The 25141-nt window shown below is 44.5% G+C and overlaps 1 protein-coding gene across 1 annotated transcript; it reads left to right on the forward strand.

Moving 5' to 3' along the window:
• Positions 1–191: 191 nt before the first annotated feature.
• Positions 192–23616, forward strand: orc2 (origin recognition complex, subunit 2). The gene is made up of 16 exons (XM_055638465.1): positions 192–318; positions 3109–3255; positions 4452–4547; positions 4857–4943; positions 6031–6062; positions 6834–6888; positions 8442–8581; positions 9317–9415; positions 9524–9633; positions 10145–10277; positions 10539–10635; positions 15318–15464; positions 15784–15955; positions 16218–16279; positions 19563–19681; positions 23090–23616. The coding sequence occupies exons 1-16, from the start codon at positions 234–236 to the stop codon at positions 23174–23176; spliced, it is 1668 nt and encodes a 555-aa protein (XP_055494440.1). The 5' UTR covers positions 192–233; the 3' UTR covers positions 23177–23616.
• Positions 23617–25141: the final 1525 nt, after the last annotated feature.

Consider the following 25141-nt stretch of genomic DNA (forward strand, 5'->3'; position numbering starts at 1 on the left):
TATCCCCACCCCTCCGGCCCCCGTATCCCCACCCCTCCGGCCCCCGTATCCCCACCCCTCCGGCCCCCGTATCCCCACCCCTCCGGCCCCCGTATCCCCACCCCTCCGGCCCCCGGATCTCCAGCTCCCTCGGTCTCTCGCCTTCTTGGCTGTGATTGGCTGCGCCTGCCGTTCCCCTGATTGGCTAAGAGGCTGAGCGCCGGTGATTGGTCGCCGCTGCCCTTTGCCCCGCGATGGCGGCGCGGAGTTTGCGGTCCCGCGAGCTGCGGTTCGTCAGCGACGACGACGTGTTGGGGCACATCTCGGAGAGAGCGCCGGGTGAGGCGGGGAGGGGGAGAGGGAAGAGAGAGCTCCGGGTGAGGAGGGAGGGAGAGGGGGTGGGAAGAGAGAGCTCTGGGAGAGAGAGGGAGAGAGGGAGAGGTGGGGAGAGGGAGAGGGAGAGAGAGAGAGAGAGAGCGGAGAGCTCCGGTGAGCTCCGGGTGAGGGGGAGGAAGAGAGAGAGCTCTGGGTGAGAGGGGGAGCTCCGGGTGAGGTGCGGAGAGGGAGAGAGCGAGGGAGAGCTCCGGGTGAGAGGGAGCTCTGGGTGAGGTGGGGAGAGGGAGAACAGAGGTGAGAGCGCCGCGTGAGGGGCCAGATCTGGGGACGGCGGCGTGGTGTGGAGCTGGTGTGAAGCTGGTTTGAGGCACATCTCCAAGTCTAGGGGTTGATGCCAGAGGCTGGGCAACACCTGTGAGAGACCGGAAGGTCAGGCAGGGCCAGGGCATGTCACTATCCGCTGACATGACACTAGCAGCACATAGTCATACAACATAACAATAAGCCATTCTGCCCAACTTGCCCATGCCGCCCATGATGCCCCCATCTACACTAGTCCTACCTACCTGCTTTTGGTCCATATTCCTCTAACCTTTCCAAAGCATGTACCTGTCTAAATGTTGTTCAAGTGTTATTATAGTACCTGCTCAAATGCCTCCTCAGCACCCTCTGTGTGGAAAAAGTTGCATGTCAGGTTCCTATTACATTTTTGCCTCTTACCTTCAGCTATGTCCTTGGTTCTTGATTTCCCCTACTCTGGATTAAAAAAACTGTGCATCTACTCTATCCCCCTCATGACCGCTTTAAGATCACCGTCATCCTTCTGCGCTCCAAGGAATATAGTTCTAAACTATCCAACCTCTCCCAATAGTTCAGTCCCTCAGGTCCTGACAGCATCCTTGTAAATCTTCTCTGCACTCTTTCCAGCTCATCAACATCCTTCCTATAGTAGGTGACCATAACTGAACACAATACTTTGCCAACGTTTTGTGCTACTGTAACATAACATCCCAACGTATACTCAATATAGTCACAAAATGCTGGAGTAACTCAGCAGGACAGGCAGTATCTCTGGAGTGAAGGAATGGATGACATTTTGAGTCGAGACCCTTCAGATTGATGTTGGGAGTGGGAGATACATAAATAAGGAAATGTAAGATGTGAAAACAAGACACACAGATAAAATGTAATCGGAGACAGTAAGACTGGTCGGAGAACTGGGAAGGACGAGGGATGGAGCGAGAGGGAAAGCAAGGGTTACTTGAAATTAGAGAAGTCAATGTTCATACCGCTGGGGTGTAAGTTGCCCAAGCGATATATACTCAACAGCTTGACTGAAGAAAGCCAATGTACTGAAAGCCTTCTTGATCACTCTATATACCTGTGATGCCACTTTCTAGTAACTACGTATCTGCACAACTAGATCCCTCTGCTCTACAACACTCCCCAGAACCTTGCCATCCACTGTGCAGGCCCTGTCCTGATTTGACTTCCCAAAATGCAACACTCGCACTTATCAGCATTAAACTGCATTAACCATTCTTCAGCCCACTTGCCCAACTGACTAAGATCCTGCTCTAATTTTTGATAATCATCTTCACTCTCTATGATACCAATCACTTCATTGTCATCTGAAAACTAGATAATCGTGCTTTCTAGAATCACATCAAAATCCTATAATCCTACAAAATCTATAAGACATTGGTGAGACCACATTTAGAATATTGTGTTCAGTTCTAGGCACCAGGTTATAGGAAAGATTGTCAAGTTTGAAAGGGTTCAGAAAAGATTTGCAAGGATGTTGCCAGGACTAGAGGGTGTGAGCTATAGGGAGAGGTTGAGTAGGCTGGGTCTCTATTCCTTAGAGCTCAGGAGGATAAGGGAAGATCTCATATAGGGATACAAAATCATGAGAGTAATAGATCGGGTAGATGTACAGAGTCCTTTGCCCTGAGTAAGGGAATCAAGGACCGGAGGACATAGGTTGAAGGTGAAGGGGAAAAAATTTAATAGAATCCGGGTAACTTTTTCACAGAGGGTGGTGGGTGTATGGAACAAGCTGCCAGAGGAGGTAGTTGAGGTTGGGACTATCCCAACGTTTAAGAAATAAATAGACAAGTACATGGATTGGACAGGTTTGGAAGGTTATGGACCAAATGCAGGCAAGTGGAACTAGTGTAGCTGGGACATTGTTGGCGGTGTTGGTGAGTTGGGCCGAAGGGCCTGTTTCCACACTGTATCACTCTTTGACTCCTAGATATAACTTATAAACAGCAATGGGTCAGCAATGATCCGTGTGACACACATCTTTGTGGTATTGAAGGAGGCGGAGCAGGGAAACACCTCGCTTAGATTGCGGTGGGGGGGGGGGGGGGGATAAGTCTAGGGATTACTGCTATTATTTGGCTGGTCTCTTTCCTCTGCTCTCACAAGTAAAACTTGGAGTAGTGGGTAAAATGTGTCTGGAGTCATGGGGCTGAGTTCATGGTGGATCTGGTGTTGCTTTGTAGAGAATTGGCAAAGATTTGTGGTTGTGGGGGGATTTGAAAATAATTGACAGGAGGTGCATGAATGAGGGCAAATCGGTGGTTAGTCAGCGAGGGTCAAAATGGATGGGGTCGATGGATGGGGTCGAACAAGGGATGTGAAGGGGATGGGTGTAGGGCCAGAGTCCAGTTCTTAATGTCTTTTTTTTTACTCTGCAACTGTTTACCCCTTGAATCATTGTACTCCATCATCACAAGAAGACTATACGCCACTTGCCATTAATATATTTCTTATTTTGATTTTCAGATTTTAAGCTGCAGAACAATGTGTCACGGGTATTTGCAAAGGCGAAGGCAACATCCAGGCAGCGGACAGAGACACAGGCAGATGGGGAGAGTGCAGAGATGTTCAATGAACATGAATACATTGAAGCCCTTGGAGTGGGTAGCACAGGTGCTGCATACACTGCATGGTGGAGACTTTGGTGCATTGTTTCTGGGTGTTATAAATGTATTGGAATAAGACCAACCGATAGTCAGGAGGTCGCAATAGACACAATGGGGATAGGCTGACGAGAGGTGGGAAGTGGTCAAGGGTTGTATCTGTGACCTCTGGAAATACATTGTGAAAATGGGTCTCCAAGAAGGGTAAAATTATTCCATGCAATAAATAGTACCCATTTTAACTACAGGGGTACACCTCCCCCAATCTAAGTTTAGTGTAGAGATCCAGTGTGGGGAACAGCCCCTGTGTCTCACCGAGTCCATGCCAATCATTAATCACCTGCACATAGTTCTATGTTATCCCACTTTTGCATCCTACACACGAGGGGCAATTTACAGAAGCCAATTAACTTATAAACCTGCACGTCTTTGGTATGTGGGATGGCGGGACTGTCATATGGTGAGAGAATGGAGCGGCTGGGCTTGTATACTTTGGAGTTTAGAAGGATGAGAGGGCATCTTATTGAAACATATAAGATTATTAAGGATTTGGACACGCTAGAGGCAGGAAACATGTTCCCGATGTTGGGGGAGTCCAGAACCAGGGGCCACAGTTTAAGAATAAGGGGTACGCCATTTAGAACGGAGATGAGGAAACACTTCTTCACACAAAGAGTTGTGAGTCTGCGGAATCCGCCTCAGAGGGCGGTGGAGGTTCTCTGGATACTTTCAAGAGAGAGCTAGATAGAGTTCTTAAAGATAGCAGAGTCAGGGGATATGGGGAGAAGGCAGGAACGGGGTACTGGTTAGGGATGATCAGCCATTATCATATTGAATGGCGGTGCTGGCTCGAATTGCCGAATGGCCTACTCCTACAGCTATTGTCTATTGTGTATTGAAACCGGAACACCGGGAGAAAACCCATGTGATCACAGGGAGAACGTACAAACTCCACACAGACAGCACTCGTAGTCAGGATCAAATCTGCCGTCATGAGGCAGCAGTCCTACCACTGTGCAACCCATGAGGTTATCGAACAGAAATCTTTGCTGTCAGTTACGAACCTTGGGAAATGTAAAGACCCATCCGAGTGACTGCACACTCAGTGACAGTACTTGTTTTTTCATTATGGAGGTTTTGTTTTTTTGGGAATCTGAATGAGGGAGGTACAGTTTGAAGATGTGAGCCAAGCCTTTGTGTTTGCAGACCATCCAGGAGCCTCGAGTGATGCAGTCTCTGCAGCAGGTGGTGATGTTTTTACCTTTCAAAGCATCAAAAGAGGAAACAAGATGGCAAAGAAAGGTGAGTACAGCAGTCCAAGCTTGGTGCTGTGATGTTGAGGCGCTTGGGTTATGTCCAAGTCATTGAGAGCTGTGAACTCATTTACCAATGTCGGCAAATTCACTCTTGATCTTAGATAATTAACCTGTAGTATTCCTAGCTTCTGATCCTGGCAGCAAATGTTCTGACATACAGTAATGTGTAAACGCAGATCTGTGAAGGTGAACCTTTGTTCCATCAATAAGAAGGAACATTCAAAGCATCGGAGGTTAGGTGGGGATGAAACAGTTTATAATTTGATATGCTCATTCATTTTGTTTGCAATTTCAGCCTCTGAACTCGCTCACACACCGGGGAAAAGTGTAACATTCGATGAAACCAACAGCCCACCAACAGCAAATAAAAATGGGAATTGTGGTGAGTCCTAAGAGAATTTGAAACATAAATGTCTTTTGGATGAGATTTTATACCAAGGTCCTGCCTGACATTTAGGTGGGCATGAACTGGTTGGATGTCATTATTCTGAAGGAGAGAGAGGAGCTCCAGGGCTCTGGTTAGTACTTGTCTATCAATCAACATCACTGAAGCTGATGATGACAATCCCCGAGTTACGCTACTGTCTGTCTTTGAGCCGATTTTTATTTTCCATAAGTCGAACATCCATTTTCTAAAGTAGTCCATATTGTTCCACTCAACATTCACTTGTTAGAATTCATTCATTTCATTGAATATTCTCCTTAATCCCACCCATAATTGATCTAATGAAATATGTAATGTATCCAGTTATTAAAGAATGCCACACAATGCATTATTGTCATTTTGAACAAGGTTTTCAAAATGCATCGGAGAATTTGTATAAAGTGGTACTTTGGGTCACCTCGTAACCCAGGAGTTGCTGCATATCTGTTGTGGGAGCCGATTTTATACAAATTATATACAGTGCCCTCCATAATATTTGGGACAAAGACCCATAATTTATTTATTTGCCTCCACAATAACAATCAATTGTATTCCACAATTTGAGATTTCTAATAGAAAAAAATCACATGTGGTTAAAGTGCACATTGTCAGATTGTAATAAAGGCCATTTCTATACATTTTGGTTTCACCATGTAGAAATTACAGCTGTGTTTAAACATAGTCCACCCATGGTGGAGTCAGATACAGTCATTGTTTAAAAATCATTTAAACAGAAACTTAAATGACAAAGATAGTGTTGCATAAGGTCCTAATGTAGGCAAATGGGATTAGTGTAGATGGGTGAAAAGGTTGGCATGATTGTGGTGGGCCAATTGGGCCATTTATGTGCTCTGCTCTTGATCTGGGGTTTTTCTTTCTCCTTAAATCAGTTGTCAAACACTGGTTTTAGTTCCTTCTGCCCTTCTAGCTGAAATCCAGTGATTCAGAACTGTCTGGCTTGTAGCTTGGACCACGTAGCATGCATGTTTTCAGTGTCACAGTCAATTAGTTTGTGGAGGTTAAGAGTTTGTTTTTGTTTTCCCAGGAATATTGATGGAAACCAAGACACCCTCAAAGGTAAGAATGGAGAGGAGTGTCGACAAAACTGGTGCTTTTATTTATACTTCTCACAACAAAGGAATAAGTCATTTGGGCCATCGAGTCTCTGCCAACTCTTAGAGCAATCTAATTTATCGACTTATTCCCCTCTTATCCTCTCTTTCATGCTCAACAACACCACCCTGAATTCTCCTTCTACCCATCTACATTAAATTACATTATCTAATGAACCTTCCAACAAACACATTGAGACATGGCAGGAAACCATGACACTTGGGAGAAACTCCTGGAGTCACTGGGAGAAAGTGCAAACTCCATGCTGGCGGTATAGAAATGAACCCTGTTCAGTCCCATTGGAAGCTGTAAGTAGGGAGTGCAGCCATTCTTGTTCTAATAGGTGTGGAGGTGGGGGCTTAGTTGTCAATCAATCTTTGGTAGGGAGGGCAAGGTACTGATAGTTGGGATGTGTGGGCAATCAAGGAATTGAATGTCATTGACATCCATTGACATCATTGACTTATTCCCCTCTTATCCTCTCTTTCATGCTCAACAACACCACCCTGAATTCTCCTTCTACCCATCTACATTAAATTACATTATCTAATGAACCTTCCAACAAACACATTGAGACATGGCAGGAAACCATGACACTTGGGAGAAACTCCTGGAGTCACTGGGAGAAAGTGCAAACTCCATGCTGGCGGTATAGAAATGAATCCAGGTCACTAATTTAAGATGCGTTGAAGGTTGATCTGCTGTACCTTCTGAACAAATGCTTTTGTTCTGCAGAGGAAGAAGAAGTTTACGTCCACTACCCCGTACAGGCTGAGGAAAAGGCTGGCTGGTGAGTCCATAGGGGGTTTGAGTCTTCTCTGGTTTGAACATTTTAATTGGTATCAGTGTGATCAAACATTAGTTAATAAATGTATGCTGGTGGTGGGTAATGTACTGGGAACAACTTAACGGGTAGTGTACTGAGGGAGGAGAACGGTTGACCGGCCAGCTTTCTCAGGATGTAGGTGCTATGCAGCCAATCTTTTGGTTGGGAAGGTCGATGTTTAGTGTGGTATAGCTGTTCAGTCCCATTTGGAAGCTGTAAGTAGGGAGTGCAGCCATTCTTGTTCTAATAGGTGTGGAGGTGGGGGCTTAGTTGTCAATCAATCTTTGGTAGGGAGGGCAAGGTACTGATAGTTGGGATGTGTGGGCAATCAAGGAATTGGATGTCATTGACATCATTGACATGAACAGGTACTTTGGATCCATCTTCACGAAGGAGGACACAAACAATCTTCCTGATGTACTAGTGGCCAGAGGATCTGGGGTGACAGAGGAACTGAAGAAAATCCACATTAGGCAGGAAATGGTGTTGGGGAGACTGATGGGACCGAAAGCTGATAAATCCCCAGGGCCTGATGGTCTGCATCCCAGGGTACTCAAGGAAGTGGCTCTAGAAATTATGGATGCATTGGTGATAATTTTCCAATGTTCTATAGATTCAGGATCAGTTCATGTGGATTGGAGGGTAGCTAATGTTATCTCACTTTTTGAGAACGGCGGGAGAGGGAAAACAGGGAATTATAGACCAGTTACCCAGACATCGGTGGTGGGGAAGATGCTGGAGTCAATTATAAAAGATGAAATAGCGGCATATTTGGAAAGCAGTAATAGGATCGGTCTGAGTCAGCATGGATTTATGAAGGGGAAATCAAATAGGTCATTCTGCAGTTGTATAGGGCCCTAGTGAGACCACACTTGGAATATTGTGTGCAGTTTTGGATCCCTAATTTGACATTCTTGCTATTGAGGGAATGCAGCGTAGGTTTACAAGGTTAATTCCCGGGATGGCGGGACTGTCATATGCTGAGAGAATGGAGCGGCTGGGCTTGTATACTCTGGTGTTTAGAAGGATGAGAGGGGATCTTATTAATATAAGATTATTAGGGGTTCAGACACGCTAGAGGCAGGAAACATGTTCCCGATGTTGGGGGAGTCCAGAACCAGGGGCCACAGTTTAAGAATAAGGGGTATGCCATTTAGAACGGAGACGAGGAAACACTTTTTCTCACAGAGAGTTGTGAGTCTGTAGAATTCTCTGCCTCAGAGGGAGGTGGAGGCGGGGTCTCTGGATACTTTCAAGAGAGAGGGGATATAGGGAGAAGGCAGGAACGGGGTACTGATTGGGGATGATCAGCCATGATCACATTGTGTGGCGGCGCCGGCTCGAAGGGCCGAATGGCCTACTCCTGCACCTATTGTCTATTGTCATTAGCGGTCTGTCATTTTATAGGGAAGTGTTTGGAATGGGGATGAGGGAGGACACATGGCGGAGGGAGGTAACATGTGTAGGTGGGACCAGTTCTCTTAACCTGACTGAAGCTATAAATTTGTTTGAACCAGACTTGCCAGGCCTCAGCAGTGAGAGTGATTACTCATCTTCTGACTCTGAGGAGGGAGAGGATAACTTCACGGGAAAAGACACCAGTCACGCGTCAAGTCTGGCTCCAACTCCCGGCAAGAAATCCACAAAACCTCTTCAGGTAGGCCAGGGCCAGTCAGCTTGCTCAATTACCCAGGGTTGAGGGTGAACCGATCCAGAGGCAAATTCATTTCTAGGACAGGAAACTATCCAAGCCGCCAACCAAGCACTTGTTTCAGCTTGCGCCTTGATGAGTTTACGAAATATACAGAGGAATTGACCCAACGGCTGGGCCATTTGTGACTCCGGATTGGCCCTGATTGTTTGTCTGCTGTATCACCAACATTGATATCATTCATTCCCTACTTTGTGTATATTTTACTCTGTGGACATGATGCCATCTTGTAAAGCAGCATGTTTCTTTCAGAACTGCCTGGATTGGTAATTCCCAGGGTTGATTATAGATCTTTGAGATACCAATAGGGAAATATTAAAGTACAGCTGCTATTGTGATGTAGGATATGTAAAGCCTTTCTGTTTACAGGATGTGCTCACAAAGACAGTTGGATAATTATGACACTGTTTTTGTGATGTTAACTTATTTGAACATGTACATGGATAGGAAAGATTTAAAGGGAAATGGTTCAAATGCAGGCAAATGGGTCTGGCACAAATGAGCATGGACAAGTTGGGCTGTAGGGGCTGTTTGTGTGACTAACTCTGGAGTGAGATTTGAATCTGCATTCTTATGATTTGAAGGTGAGAGTGAAACCAACTGAGCCACAGCTAAAAAAGTGATTCACTCAGTTTCTGGCTTGGCACAAGTTTCTGATGTTTCTCTTTTCTTTCCTTTAAGCCAAGTGTTGTTGAACTGTACTTTGAAGCTCACAGTAGTTCAAAAGTACTGACTTCTGATCGCACCTTACAGAAGCTCCGGACCCCAAAGCTGGACCAGGTATGTCTTGTAGTGGTCTGTTATGCCAATGCAAGGAACTAATAAATAACTGCATGGCAAGGGCTGCCACAGACTGGAAGGTGACCATATGTTCTCACCCCATTGTAGGAGACCTTGGTGAGATTGCTGAGTGACGGTAACTTGCCTTTCTCAGCTGAGGTCAGGCAGCTGAACAAGGGACACAAAAAGCTCTTTCACAAATGGATGCTACAAACACAGTGAGTATAGTCCAGAATCTTTATGGGCAGGGTGCATTGACGGTGAAAATGTGGAAGACACCATGTGATGTTTGTAATGGTCACAAGGTGGTGCAGCTAGTAGAGGCACTGCTTGCAGCACCGGATAGCCGGATTCATCCTGACCTTGGGGGAACCTATGTGTGTGGGATTTTCACATTTTCTGTGACTGCGGGGTTCCTTCATGTGCTCTGGTTTCCTTTCGCGTTACAAAGATGTGCAGGTGGTAGGTTAATTCGCCACTGTAAATTATTTGCAATGTGTTGGAGAGTGATGTCATCTTGGGGTGGTTGATAGGAATGTGAGGAGAATAAAATGGGATTCATGAAGGATTTGTGTAACTGGGTGGTTGATGATCAACATGGACTCTGGACTAAAGGGCGAAGCAGAAAATATTACAGTTTGGTACCAAATTAGGACCTCTGTATAGGAAGTGATGAGGAATTCATAACCAGTTCTCAGTAACTCAGGACTGACTTCTTTCTTTCTCAAGGTTGGGGTTCAGTATTCTATTGTATGGACTCGGCTCCAAGAGGGAACTGCTGGAAGAGTTCCGCTGTCAGATGCTGGAAGGCACTGTCCACTTGGTGGTGAATGGATTCTTCCCAAGTATCACTCTTAAGTCTGTGAGTATTTGTCAATAATAGTTTTATGTCTCCTGCAATTTACAGGCAAAGGGCACAGATTGCACATGGTTCTGTGCTCAGGACAAGTCTGTGGCAGGTGTGATATCCTGCTCTGCCTGCTTACCTTTGTCCAGATTACAAGCTCTGAACAAATGTCATCAACTTCATTGTCTGTGCACTGACTGGGATTGAGGTTGGGCTGTGCAAGGTGGAGTGATTGGGGTAACATTTCTGTCTAACTCAACAATTATTGTGTTACAGATTCTTAACTCAATCACAGAAGAGATTTTGCAACATGAGGGAAGCTTTCGGAATCCCATGGATCAACTTGGCTTTATTGTCAGGTCATTTAATGATAGTGAGTATCATTGTTTATGTGTAAGAAGGAACTGCAGATGCTGGTTCAAACCGAAGATAGACACAAAAAGCTAGAGTAATTCAGCAGGACAGGCAGCATCGCTGGAGAGAAGCAAAGGGTGACGTTTCGGGTCGAGATCCTTCTTCAGACTGGTTAGGGATAAGGGAAACGAGAGATATAGACGGTGATATGGAGAGATAAAGAACAAGGAATGAAAGATATGCAAAAAAGTATCGATGATAAAGCAAACAGGCCATTGTTAGCTGTTTGTAGGGTGAAAATGAGAAGCTCGTGCGACTTGGGTGGGGGAGGGTAGAGAGAGAGGAAATGCCAGGGCTACCTGAAGTGAGAGAAACCAATTTTGCCCAAGTGAAATATGAGATGCTGTTCCTCCAATTTGCGTTTAGCCTCGCTCTGACAATGGAGGAAACCTAGGACAGAAAGGTCTGTGTAGGGATATGAAGGGGAATTAAAGTGTCCAGCAACTGGGAGATCAGGTAGGTTCAGGCAGGCTGAGCAAAGGTGTTTTGTGAAACGATCGCCCAGTCTGCGATTGGTCTGGCCGATGTATGAGAGTCCACATCTTGAACCACAGATACAGTAAATGAGGTTGGAGGAGGTGCAAGTGAACCTCTGCTTAACCTGAAAGGACTGTCGGGGTCCCTGGACAGAGTCGAGGAAGGAGGTATAGCGACAGGTGTTGCATCTACTGCGGTTGAGGGGAAAGTACCTGGGGAGAGGGTGGTTTGGGTGGGAAGGGATGAGTTAACCAAGGAGTTGCGGAGGGAACTGTCTCTGCGGAAGGCGGAAAGGGGTTAGAGATGGGGAAATGTGGCTAGTGGTGGGGTCCCGTCGAAGGTGGCGGAAACTTAGGAGGATTACTGTATGTGTTGTATGTGAAGAGGAAAAAATAGGTATGTGAAGAGGAAAAAAATAGTTAAGACCAAAGTTGGACCCTTGAAGACTGAAAAGAGTGAATTTATTAATGGGGAACAAGGAAATGGCAGATGAGTTGAACAGGTATTTTGGATCCGTCTTCACTAAGGAGGACACAAACAATCTTCCTGATGTACTAACAAGAGGATCTGAGGTGACGGAGAAACTGAAGGAAATCCACATTAGGCAGGAAATGGTGTTGGTTGGACTGATGTTACTGAAGGCTGATAAATTCCAGGGCCTGATTGTCTGCATCCCAGGGTACTTAAGGAAGTGACTCTAGAAATCGTGGATGCATTGGTGATAATTTTCCAATGTTCTATAGATTCAGGATCAGTTCCCGTGGATTGGAGCGTAGCTAATGTTATCCCAATTTTTAAGAAAGGCGGGAGAGTGAGAAAACAGGGAATTATAGACCAGTTAGCCTGACATCGGTGGTGGGGAAGATACCAGAGTCAATCATAAAAGATGAAGTAGCGGCATATTTGGTGAACAGTAACAGGATTGGTCCGAGTCAGCATGGATTTACGAAGGGGAAATCATGCTTGACTAATCATCTGGAATTTTTTGACGATGTAACTAGGAAAAGTGGACAAGGGAGAGCCAGTGGATGTAGTGTACCTGGACTTTCAGAAAGCATTTGATAAAGTCCCACATAGGAGATTGGTGGGCAAAATTAGGGCACATGGTATTGGGGGTAGAGTGCTGACATGGATAGAAAATGTGTTGGCAGACATGAAACAAACAGGGATTAATGGGTCCCTTTCAGAATGGCAGGTAGTGACTAGTGGGGTACCGCAAGGCTCGGTGCTGGGACCGCAGCTATTTACAATATACATCAATGATTTACATGAAGGGATTCAAAATAACATTATCAAATTTGCAGATGACACAAAACTGGATGGCAGTGTGAACTGTGATGAGGATGCTATGAGAATGCAGGGTGACTTGGACAGGTTGGCTGAGTGAGCAGACGCATGGCAGATGCAGTTTAATGTGGATAAATGTGAGGTTATCCACTTTGGTAGCAAAAACAGGAAGGCAGAATATTATCTAAATTATGTCAAGTTGGGAATAGGGGAAGTACAACAAGATCTGGGGGTCCTTGTTCATCAGTCAATGAAAGTAAGCGTGCAGGTACAGCAAGCAGTGAAGAAAGCGAATGGCATGTTGGCCTTCATAACAAGAGGAGTTGAGTATAGGAGCAAGGAGGTCCTTCTGCAGTTGTACAGGGCCCTAGTGAGACCACACATGGAGTATTGTGTGCAGTTTTGGTCTCCAAATTTGAGGAAGGACAATCTTGCTATTGAGGGAGTGCAGCGTAGGCTCACAAGGTTAATTCCCGGGATGGAGGAACTGTCATATGCTGATATAATGGAGTGGCTGGGCTTGTATACTCTGGAGTTTAGAAGGATGAGAGGGAAATTTATTGAAACATATAAGATTATTAAGGGCTTGGACAGAAAACATGTTCACGATGTTGGGGGAGTCCAGAACCAGGGGCCACAGTTTAAGAATAAGCCATTTAGAACAGAGATGAGGAAACACTTTTTCACAGTTGTGAGTGTGAAATTCTCTGCCTTGGATACTTTCAAGGTCTCCAATTGGAGGCGTGGGTTCGTATCCCACTTCTGACACCATGTTGTGTTTCAGCTGTTGTAAATAACTGAAGCCTTACACCATGATAAAGGTCCAAAGACTTTATTAACAACATAGCAAATATGACTTCATACTTGCACGTCTTTCTAATTCTAAGGAAACCAGGCAGGGAGGGTTACTGTAAAGCTAGTGGGCGTAACTACAAAAACATGACTCATAACATGCGTGACACTGATCTACAGAGAGCTAGATAGGGCTCTTGAAGATAGCGGAGTCAGGGAATATGGGGAGAAGGCAGGAACGGGGTACTGATTGTGGATGATCAGCTATGATCACATTGAATGACGGTGCCGGCTTGAAAGGCTGAATGGCCTACTCCATATAACCATATAACAATTACAGCACAGAAACGGGCCATCTCGGCCCTTCTAGTCCGTGCCGAACACGTATTCTCCCCTAGTCCCATCTACCTGCACTCAGACCATAACCCTCCATTCTTTTCCCGTCCATATAACTATCCAATTTATTTTTAAATTATAAAATCGAACCTGCCTCCACCACCTTCACTGGAAGCTCATTCCACACAGCTACCACTCTCTGAGTAAAGAAGTTCCCCCTCATGTTACCCCTAAACCTCTGTCCCTTAATTCTCAAGTCATGTCCTCTTGTTTGAATCTTCCCTACTCTCAGTGGGAAAAGCTTATCCACGTCAACTCTGTATATCCCTCTCATCATTTTAAAGACCTCTATCAAGTCCCCCCTTAACCTTCTGCACTCCAAAGAATAAAGACCTAAATTGTTCAACCTTTCTCTAACTTAGTTGCTGAAACCCAGGCAACATTCTAGTAAATCTCCTCTGTACTCTCTCTATTTTGTTGACATCCTTCCGATAATACTCCTGCACCTATTGTCTATTGTATCCGAAGGATGATGGGGTGGAAGGTATGGATTAGCGGGACTCAGTCTCATTTGCGACTAGTGGTACGGTGACCAAAGACGGAGCTGCGGGGTACCAAGGAGAACGAGTGAGGGCCTCATCTATGATGGGACTGGAGAACCCCCGTTCCCTAAAGAATGAGGATATCTAGGATGTCCTAATTTGGAACACCTCATCTTGAGCGCAGACGCGGCGCAGACGGATGAATTGGGAATAGGGGATAAAGTCTTTGCAGGAAGTAGGGTGGGAAGAAGTGTAATCGAGATAGATGTGGGGTTTCAAGATTCAAGAGAATTTGTTGTCATGTGTCCCAGATAGGACAATTACATTCTTGCTTTGCTTGAGCACAACAAAATATTGTAGGCATAAATAAATACAGAACAGATCAGTGTGTCCATATACCATTTAATATATATATACACACATAAATAAGCATATAAAGTGCAATAGGCTATTAAAGTTCAGATTTTTGTTTTGAGTTCAGTTTAATAGTCTGATGGCTGTGGGGAAGAAGCTGTTCCTGAACCTGGATGTTGCAGATTTCAGGCTCCTGTACCTTCTACCTGAAGGCAGCGGAGAGATGAGTGTGTGGCCAGGATGGTGTGGGTCCTTGATGATGCTGCCAGCCTTTTTGAGGCAGCGACTGTGGTAGATCCCCTCGATGGTAGGGAGGTCAGAGCCGATGATGGACTGGGCAGTGTTTACAACTTTTTGCAGTCTTTTCCGCTCCAGGGTGCTCAAGTAGCCGAACCAAGCCATGATGCAACCAGTCAGCATGCTCTCTACTGTGCAGCTGTAGAAGTTAGAGAGAGCCCTCCTCCACAAACCGACTTTCCGTAATCTTCTCAGGAAGTAGAGGCGCTGATGTGCTTTTTTTATAATTGCATCAGTGTTCTGGAGCTACGTCCTGCACCCATGCAGAACTCATGGACTTCATCAACTTCACCACCAATTTTCATCCTGCAATCAAATTTACTTGGACCATCTCTGATACCTCCCTCCCTTTTCGTGATCTTACAGTCTCCATCACGAGAGATGGCTCTGTCACGGGTAGAGACATGGGAAGGGTGTGATGTGGGCTCATTGGGTGGGAAAGGATGACGATGTGAACATCTCATGGGAGGACAGCTAATATGTGGTGGAGGGAGGGTGTTGGCATTTGGTGAGGTTGTCTGTGTTTTTAATATTGCTGTCTGTTTCTTTTGCTCAGATCCCATATTGGATCTTTACCTTCTAATCCATAACATCGATGGGCAGATGTTACATGGGGACCGGAACCAGCAGATATTAAGCCAACTCGCTGCAATCCCTGGCATCCATCTCCTTGCTTCCATCGATCACTTGAATGCCCCTTTGAGTGAGTGTTGCTAACTTTGATCACAGTGGTGAAGGAGCTGAAGTTTGCTGCTATAAGAGATCCCCTGGAGATGCTCTCTGAATTGTGGTCCTCTGGGGCAACTTCTGTTCTGATGGGGTCTAGGCGCTGCTCTCTTGTTCTTTGTGGAAGTGGAAGGAAACTCTTGTATGGAGTTGGGGATTTCTGTCTCTCTCTCTCTCTCTCTCTGTATGTCTGTTTGTCACCGGCTCGCCCTCTAGCTGATGAGGCTGTTTTTTGTCTCTTAATGGATGGGGAAGAAATGCTTCTTGACTGACTGTGACACAGTCCTGTTTGACAGTGTGGGATCAGACACGGAGCTGCCACTTTAACTGGCTATGGTGCGAGGTGACGACCTTTAAGCCCTACACAGAGGAGACGTCGTATGAAAACTCACTGCTGGTACAACAATCGGGAGCCTTGGCTTTGAGCTCATTGACTCATGTTCTGCGCAGTCTTACTCCCAACGCAAGGTAATTGCCACAGTATTGTGATTCTGTGGGATTAAAGGGTCCAGGATAACTAAAGTTAAACAATGAGCTCTCATTGGGTGTTGGGAACTCTGGCGGGGGCTGTTAGTGAAAATGGAAACTCACCTCTGGACGTTATGTTGGGATGGGTGGGGGGGTGGGGGGTGGAACAGCCAAAACCTGGTATGAAATGTCATTTTTGGACTCTGGAAAGGTGTTCTGAGCTGGACTTTGGACTGATATTATTTCTCCTCCACTAATGCAGGGGGATATTTAAACTTTTGGCTCGGTTCCAGTTAGAGAACAGGGATAACTCATCTTGCCCAGGTAAGGACTATGTGGAATGTGGGTGGAGAAATTGAATTGGGCGGAACCAACAGTCTCTGCTTCAGGTTCTGTGATGAATCTAATTTCCTGAATATATTTTGAATATATCATAGTCATTGAGTTAGACAGCATGGGAAAAAAGGTACTTTGACTCCAATCCATCGATGCCAACCCAGATGCCTATTTGAACTAGTTACTGTACATTTGCCTGTTTTTTGTCCATATCCCTTTAAACCTTTTAGAAACATAGAAAATAGGTGTAGGAGTAGGCCATTATGTCCTTCGAGCCAGCATTGCAATTCAAGATGATCATGGCTGATCATCCAAAATCAGTACCCCGTTCCTGCTTTCCCCCCATATTCCTTGATTCTGTTAGCCCTAAGAGCTAAATCTAACTCTCTCGTGAAAACATCCAGTGAATTGGCCTCCTCTGCCTTCTGTGGTAGAGAATTCCACAGATTCACAACTCTCTAGGTGAAAAAGTTTTTCCTCAGTCTTACATGGCCTACCGCTTATTCTTAAACTGTGACCCCTGGATTTGGACTCTCCCAACATTGGGACATTTTTTCCTGCAACTAGCCTGACCAATCCCTTAAGAATTTTATATGTTTCTCCTCTTATAAAATCCCCTCTCATGCTTCTAAATTCAAGTGAATACAAGTCCAGTCGACCCATTCTTTCATAGTTGTCAGTCCCGCCATCCCGGGAATTAACCTGGTGAACCTACGCTGCACTCCCTCAATAGCAATAATGTCCTTCCCCAAATTAGGAGACCAAAACTGCACACAATACTCTAGGTGCGGTTTTACCAGGGCCCTGTACAACTGCAGTAGGACCGCCTTGCTCCTATACTCAAATCCTCTCACTATGAAGGCCAACATGTGATTTGCTTTCTTCACTGCCTGCTGTACGTGCATGCTTACTTTCAGTGACTGATGTACAAGGACACCCAGGTCTCGTAGCACCTCCTCTTTTCCTAATCTGATAATAATCTACCTTCTTGTTCTTATAGTAATCTGCCTTCTTGTTCTTTCTATCCATGTATCTGTCTAAATGATCTTGAAACGTTGTAATTGCACCTAACTACAGTTTCCTCTGGCAGTTTGTTGCACATATCCAGCACCCTCCATGTGAAAAAAGTTGCCACCTAGATACCATAAATCTATGCCTTCCAGTTTTAGATGACTCTGCCCTGAAAAATGGGGCTTCTGAAAAAAAGTCTGAAAAAGACTCCAACTTTCTACATTATCTAGGCCAATGGTTTTATAAACCTTTATGAGGTCACCCCTCAACGTCTCACGCAGCAGTGAATAAGTTCCCAGCCTATCCAGCTTCTCTTTATAACTCAAATACTTCAATCCTAGTAATACCCTCTTGAATTGTCTCAAAACCCTTTCCAGCTTAATAACATCCATCCTTTAGCTGGGCAATCAAAACTGCACACACTACTCCCAGTGTGGTCTCACCATTGACATGTAAAGTGCAAATTGTTGTCTTAACTCCTGCACTCGGTGCCCTGACAAAGGAAGGCTTTTTTCAAAAATTGTCTACCTGCGTCTTCATTCTCTTATCTGCCAAAGTTATTGTGTGTCCCTTTTTGCCTTTCTAATTTCCCTTTTAAGTGTACTCTTCCATCTTATACTCCACAAAGGGTCTGTTTGATCGCAGTTGCCTATACTTGGCTTAGTCCTCCTTTTTCCTGATCAGTGATTCAATATCTCTTGTTAATTAGGGGTTATCCGATTTCCTTCATTCTGCCAGCCTTTCCCTTACCATTAACAGAAATATGTTTTCCCCATTCTCTCCCTATCTCATTTTTAAAAGCCTCCCATTTGCCAGGCATTTCTTCACCTGCAAACAGCCTCTCCCAGTCAACTTTTGCAGATTCCTTTTAAATGCCTTCAAAATTTGCCTTTCCCCAATTTAGGACTTTTAATTTGTGGACTAGTCCTATCTTTCTCCATAACTATTTGAAAATATTTTTTTAAATTGTGGTCACTGGTCCCAAAATGCTCCCCCACTGATACTTCAGTTATTTTGCTTGTCCCATTTAACAGGTGTGGCCTCCTTTCTAGTAGTACACTTTGAGAAAACCTTCCTGGACACATTTAACAACTTCTGCCCCATCAAAGCACTTAGCACCATGGCAACGTCCCCAGTCGATATGAGGGAAGTTGAAATCATCTTATTATTATTATCCTTTTATTCCTACTACTATCTATAACCTCTCTACGCATTTGTTCCTTTATTTCCTGCTGACTATTGTGGCGCCCATAATACAATCCCATCAGAGTGAGCCTCCCCTTTGTTTTGAAGTTCCACCCGTAGACGAACCCTCAAGGATATTTTCTCAAAGAGTACTGCCATGATGTTCTCTCTAATTAACTCTCCTCTCTTACCTCCACCTCTATCATGTGTACCCTGGAACATTGAGTTGCCAGTCCTGTCCCACCTTCAATTGTGTTTCTGTTATAACTATAATATCCCAGTCCCATGTACCTATCCATGCTCCGCCTTGCCAGTCAGGTTTCTTGCATTAAAATAAATGCAGTTTAGTCCATCATATCTTTCCTGTTTGTCCTGCCTGTCCTATCTATTGAACCTGCTCACTTTAACATTTATATTTGCCTCAACTCTTAAATTATACGTTTTAAATGATGGTTAACCCAAACAATTTACCACATGGAGTGATACCATGGTAGTGCTTGAGTTCATAAATATAGAGATTTATATAATTGATAGACATAGGTAGACACAGTCTTTTCCTTGGGGGAGGGGAGTTAAATTAGATGACATGGGTTTAAAGTGAGAAGGGAAAGGTTTGGAGGGGACCTCAGGGGCAACTTTTACACAAGGAGAGTGGTATGTATATGGAATGAGCAGGCAGAGGAAGTGGCCGTGGCAGGTCCAATAGCAACATTTAAATAATCTTTGAACAGATTTGGATAGGAAAGGTTTGGAAGGATATGGGCCAAACGTAGGGACATGGGATTAGCTCAGGTAGTGTATTGGTAGGCAGGGACAAGTTTGGCTGAATGGCCTGTTTTGTGCTGTATAGCTATGAATCTAGTGGGCTTCTAGCACGAGGCTCTGTCCGTTGGCTGTGACCACGGTCCTATGCTCGGGAGTGCTGTTTCAGTGGAGCATTGTTTCAGTTGTTGGATATATCGAGCATTCAGTCAATGTATTCACTGTGTTTGTGGGAACAGGATGGAGCATTCAGTTAAAGTGATGACAGTGCCCGTGGGAGCAGAGTCCCTGTAACACTCTACCTTTTGCTCAGGCTTGTCCTTCCAGGATTTTTACCATCGGTGTCGTGAGTCCTTCCTGGTGAATAGCAATCTCACACTCCGCGCACAACTCACAGAGTTCAAGGACCACAAACTGATCAGGAGTAAGAAGGTGAGGAATAGTCCCTCTGCACAAATGGGGCAGATGAGATACTGTCTCTCAGATCTGCTCCTGAGATGGAACCTGGTACTTTCTGCCTGAATTAAGGTGGTGGGTGTGGGGGTGGTAGAGAGGGTTGTTCACTGATCCTGACCCCCCTCCCCAATTGCATAAGATCGTCCACAATGGGCTTTGATGCAACTGATCCCTGATCGTAGACTGTGGGTCAGAAAGTCGAGGATCTGCCCATTCCACCAGCTTGTTTATATCTTGCTGCAAATTCTCACTATCCTCTTCATGGCCCATAAAGCAGCCTAGTTTTGTCTTCCACAAATTTTGAAATTGTGGTTTGCTTCCCCAAGCCTTGGTCATTGAAAAGAAACGTAGGCCATAATGCCAAAGGCTGTCACTATTCACCACCTTCCAGTGGAACGATGATCAGAAATTATTTCTGTGCCATCAATAACTTTTAATCCATATCCTTTAATTTTTCTGTTTTAGCCTGTTATGCGGCATCTTACAGTGCCCTCCATAATGTTTGGGACAAAGACCTATCATTTATTTATTTGCCTCTGTACTCCACAATTTGAGATTTGTTGTAGAAAAAAATCACATGGTTAAAGTGCATGTTGTCAGATTTTAATACAGACCATTTTTATATATTTTGGTTTCGCCATGTAGAAATTACAGCAGTGTTTATACATAGTCCCCCCGTTTCAGGGCACCATAATGTTTGGGTCACAGCAATGTCATGTAAATGAAAGTAGTCATGTTTAGTATTTTGTTGCATATCCTTTGCATGCAATGATTGTTTGAAATCTACGATTCATGGACATCACCAGTTGCTGGGTGTCTTCTCTGGTGATGCTCTGCCAGGCCTGTATTGCAGCCATCTTTAGCTTATGCTTGTTTTGGGGGCTAGTCCCCTTCAGTTTTCTCTTCAGCATATAAAAGGCATGCTCAATTAGGTTCAGATCGGGTGATTGACTTAGCCATTCAAGAATTGACCATTTTTTAGCTTTGAAAAACTCCTTTGTTGCTTTAGCAGTATGTTTGGGATCATTGTCTTGCTGTAGAATGTACCGCCGACAATGAGTTTTGAGGCATTTGTTTGAACTTGAGAAGATAGGATGTGACTATACACTTCAGAATTAATTATGCTACTACCATCAGCAGTTGTATCATCAATGAAGATAAGTGAGCCAGTACCTTCAGCAGCCATACATGCCCAGGCCATAACCCCCCCCCCCCCCCCCCCCCCCCCCCCCCCCCACCCCCCCCCCCACCACCACCGTGTTTCACAGATGAGGTGGTATGATTTGGATCATGGGCAGTTCCTTCTCTCCTCCATACCTTGCTCTTGCCATCACTCTGATATAAGTTAATCTTCGTCTCATCTGTCCACAAGACCTTTTTCCAGAACTGTGGTTGCACTTTTAAGTACTTCTTGACAAACTGTATCCCGGCCATCCTATTTTCGCGGCTAACCAGTCGTTTGCATCTTGCAGTGTAGCCTCTGTATTTCTGTTCATGATGTCTTCTGCGGACAGTGGTCATTGACAAATCAATATCCGATTCCTGAAGAGTGTTTCTGATCTGTCTGACAGGTGTTTGGGGATTTTTCTTTATTATAGAGAGAATTCTTCTGTCATCAGCTGTGAAGGTCTTCCTTGGCCTGCCAGTCCCTTTGCGATTAGTAAGCTCACTAGTGCTCTCTTTCTTCTTAATGATGTTCCAAACAGTTGATTTTGGTAAAGACTGGAGGAAAGACTAGGTGCTGAGAGCTCTCGTATAACTGCATAAAGGAGGCAATTAAACACACCTGAGCAATTACAAAGACCTGTGAAGCCATGTGTCCCAAACACGGTGCCCTGAAATGTATAAACACTGCTGTAAATGGTGAAACTAAAATGTATTAAAATGGCCTTCAATAAAATCTGACAATGTGCACTTTAACCACATGTGATTTTTACCATTACAAATCTCAAATTGTGAAGTACAGAGACAAATAAATAAATGATGGGCCTTTGTCCCAAACGTTATGGAAGGCACTGTATATAAAGTATTTTGAAGTCCATATACACTGCATCACCTTCAACACTATCCGAGTTGTAGATAATGCAACATCTTCAACAAAAAGTGCATCAAATTTTATCAAACCAGTGAACAAATCTGTGGCAGCTGGCCATAATCTATTTTCCTCCAGCAATTAATCTCGCCTTGGACCAATTTATCTCATAGCTTCTTACTACTGAGAATAAAGTGACTGAACTGTTGTAAAGTGACTTGACGTTATAAAAATGGGAATAAGAACAGAGACAAACGTTTGCCACTCCACAGTCCTTTGGCACCACATCCTCTCCAAAAAGCTTTGAAAGATTGTGGTCAGTGCGCCTCAAATTTCTCCTGCGCTTCCCTCAAAATCCCAAAACACATAAAACAAAGAATAGCGCCGAATATGGTGCCTGGGTAAACTAATCTTGTTTCCCTGCACGTGATCCATTCTCTGCATATCCAGAAGCCTTAAGAATTTATAACCAGACTGCTAGTAAGAATCTCATGTTTTCGTTGTTGGGACAAATTAAGATTAAAAAACTCTTGACTCTCTTCTAAAAGCCTCAAATGCCACTGTTGAATCTGCTCCCTCCACTACTTTGGGAAGCGCTTTCCAGGCACCGATCACTGTTTTAAAACAAAACTCAGTTCATCCATTTTTTTACAACCTACATACTGTCAATTTTTAATACATCCCGTGTCTCAACTATCTCCTCTTTCACTTTTTTTTCCTAGTGAAGGCAGATACAATATGCTCATTTAGTATCTTAACTATTGCCTGCAGCATCTACGAACAAGTTCCTATTTATGTCTTCAATAGGTACCACTCCTCTATGTGCTGTCCTTTTCTAATTTAAATGTCCATAGAATACTTTTAGATTTCCTTCCCTTTGCCTTTCCTATTTTTCAATATTCCTCTAATTTGTTTACAATCAGCCTGCTTCTTGTTAGTATTTATGAATATAATACTTGTCTAAGTTGCATTTTTTTTCTTTATCTTAGTTTGTTATCCAGGTACACTGTCCCTCATGGGAATGTACCTAACTGTACCTGAACCAGCTCTCAGTTACAGGTAGCTAATTGTCTGTTAGAATTTTACTTATCAACTTGTAGTTCTAATTGATCTGTGGCAGATCCAGTCTCATCCCATTGAAATTGGCCTCATGTCAATTGAGAGATATTGCGGCCAATCATAAGTCCAACTGATGTTCCGACTGAGGGTTGTGAATGAAGTGGGTGGATTCTGACACTTTTTAAAGATGGATAGTTGGTCTTCTTTACAATTGTAGAGTCATCTTGATTAATCGTTGGGATTTTCTGTTCTGGACAGTGCTTGGTCAAGCAGTCACTTTATTTATCTTTCAGGGTCCTGATGGTGTTGAATATCTTGTCATCCCTGTTGACTTTGCAATGCTGAACGACTACCTTGAAAAAGAGGATAAGCAGACCTAGACTGAAGAGGGATATTGAACAGAGTTACAGGAGGACTTCAGACATCAATCGCTCAAATAAGTTCAGATCTTGCTGTTTGCTGGGAAGGATTGTATGAAAAGATCTTGCATCCTTTTTTAACTTTAACTGCATCCTCAGATGTGCTGGTCCATCTATTTATTGCCTAAGTGACTAATATTCAGCTTATCCTCAGCTGACTGCAAGTTCCTGTGGTGCAAGATCCTCTGTTCATGGATGCGTGACGTGGAAATTTGTGGTCATGGCAATCGAAGATCTCTGTTCTTTCTCACTCAGTGCTTGGATGATTATATGGATGTCTGTTGGATGAGATGGTCGATGCTGTCTCCTCTGTACCTCAGAAACCAATTGTTCATCTTCCTGTACTACTACCCTTTTCAGAATTTTGTAAAGAAAAATTCTATTAAAGCTATTTGACTGTCCACCATCTGTAGTTTTGACCTTATCATTTGCTTCTGTCGACTCCTATTGCGCCATCTCCTGTTTCCATCTCATTGCTTCCTGACTACTGTATGTTCAAACCCTTACAGCCCTTCATATTTCCTCATCCTGGACACTTATGCCCCTGTCCCACGTAGGAAACCTGAACCCGGAGGTTGCAGGTGGTTGCCAGAGGTTGTAGGTAGTGGAAGCAGGTAGGGAGACTGACAAAAACTTCCCGGAACCGCACGGAAACCTTGGGTGGGGCGCAAAATCTCGAGAGGATTCCGTTCAGGTTTCCTAAATGGGACAGGGGCATTACAGTCTTAAATATTTCTGTTTATCTCCTGATTGATTTCAAATTTGCTGCCTGAATTTATCCAAACTTCCTATGTTTGTCCCATTCACCCAAAATCCCTCTTGTTTTTGCTGACCTATATTGGTTTAGATGACTAATTTAAATTAAATTAAGACAGTCTGGAATTAGAAACCTGGTATCACAAACCTCGACATCTAAGGGGTGCCGTCGAGTATGGCTGCACAGCCCGCAGCTGTCCATCCTTTTCACCCTTTCAAATTTTTTTTAGTATGTTAAAAGTTCGTTTGGAGGTTTAACTGCACAACTAACTGCACACCCAGAGGGGGCTTTTATTGTTGCGGGTGATTTTAATCACTCCAACCTTAAAACTGTACTCCCCAGGTTCCATCAACATGTCTCCTTTCCAACCAGAGGAGACAATATTCTGGATTTAGTGTACACTAACATTACTGAAGCCTACAAATCCCTCCCATTCCCCCACCTGGGACAGTCTGACCACCTCTCTCTGTTCCTGCTCCCCAAATACACACCTCTCATCAGACGTGTGAAACCAACTGTGAGGACTGAAGGTTTGGCCTGAAGGGGGCTGTCTGTAGGAACAGTTTCAGCAAACAGATTGTAGTTTGTTTGCCACTCAGGCCACCTTTGACTCTCAAGTGGACATTAATACATACACCTCATCTGTTTTGGACTACATAAAATCCTGCACCGACAACGTCACAACCCACAAACAAATAAAGACCTTCCCTAATCAGAAGCCGTGGATGAGCAGAGAGGCCAGACTCTTGCTGAAGGCTCGCGATGCCGCTTTTAGATCTGGCGACGCTGAGGAACCCAGCTCATCCAGGGCCAACCTGAAAAAGGGAATCAGGAGCGCTAAACTCAAATACAAACGGCAGATCGAGGAGCATTTTCAAAACAACTCCGACCCCAGACGCATGTGGCAAGGCATCAAGTCCATTACCGACTACAATAAAGTTAACACCCCCTCCCAGACAACGCCTCCCTTCCTGACACGCTAAACTACTTCTATGCTCGCTTTGACCGGGACAACAACACCAGCCATCAAAGCTGCCCACCCCCGAATGAACAACCCCTCAGTCTCTCCACCTAGCTGTACAAGATGCACTGAGCAAAGTGAATGAGCACAAAGCTGCCAGCCCCGATGGCATCCCCGGGCGTGTGCTCAGGGCATGTGCTGGACAACT

The sequence above is a fragment of the Leucoraja erinacea genome, chromosome 7 (assembly GCF_028641065.1).
Source record: "Leucoraja erinacea ecotype New England chromosome 7, Leri_hhj_1, whole genome shotgun sequence".
Taxonomy (NCBI): domain Eukaryota; kingdom Metazoa; phylum Chordata; class Chondrichthyes; order Rajiformes; family Rajidae; genus Leucoraja; species Leucoraja erinaceus.

What these genes read in the sequence shown, in the direction of transcription:
- orc2 (XM_055638465.1), top strand. Translation starts at nt 234, where the DNA reads ATGGCGGCGCGGAGTTTGCGGTCCCGCGAGCTGCGGTTCGTCAGCGAC. An exon ending in AAATAAAAATGGGAATTGTG is followed by an intron (nt 4,944 to 6,030) that starts GTGAGTCCTAAG and finishes TTGTTTTCCCAG; the next exon opens with GAATATTGATGGAAACCAAG. An exon ending in TGTCAGGTCATTTAATGATA is followed by an intron (nt 10,636 to 15,317) that starts GTGAGTATCATT and finishes TCTTTTGCTCAG; the next exon opens with ATCCCATATTGGATCTTTAC.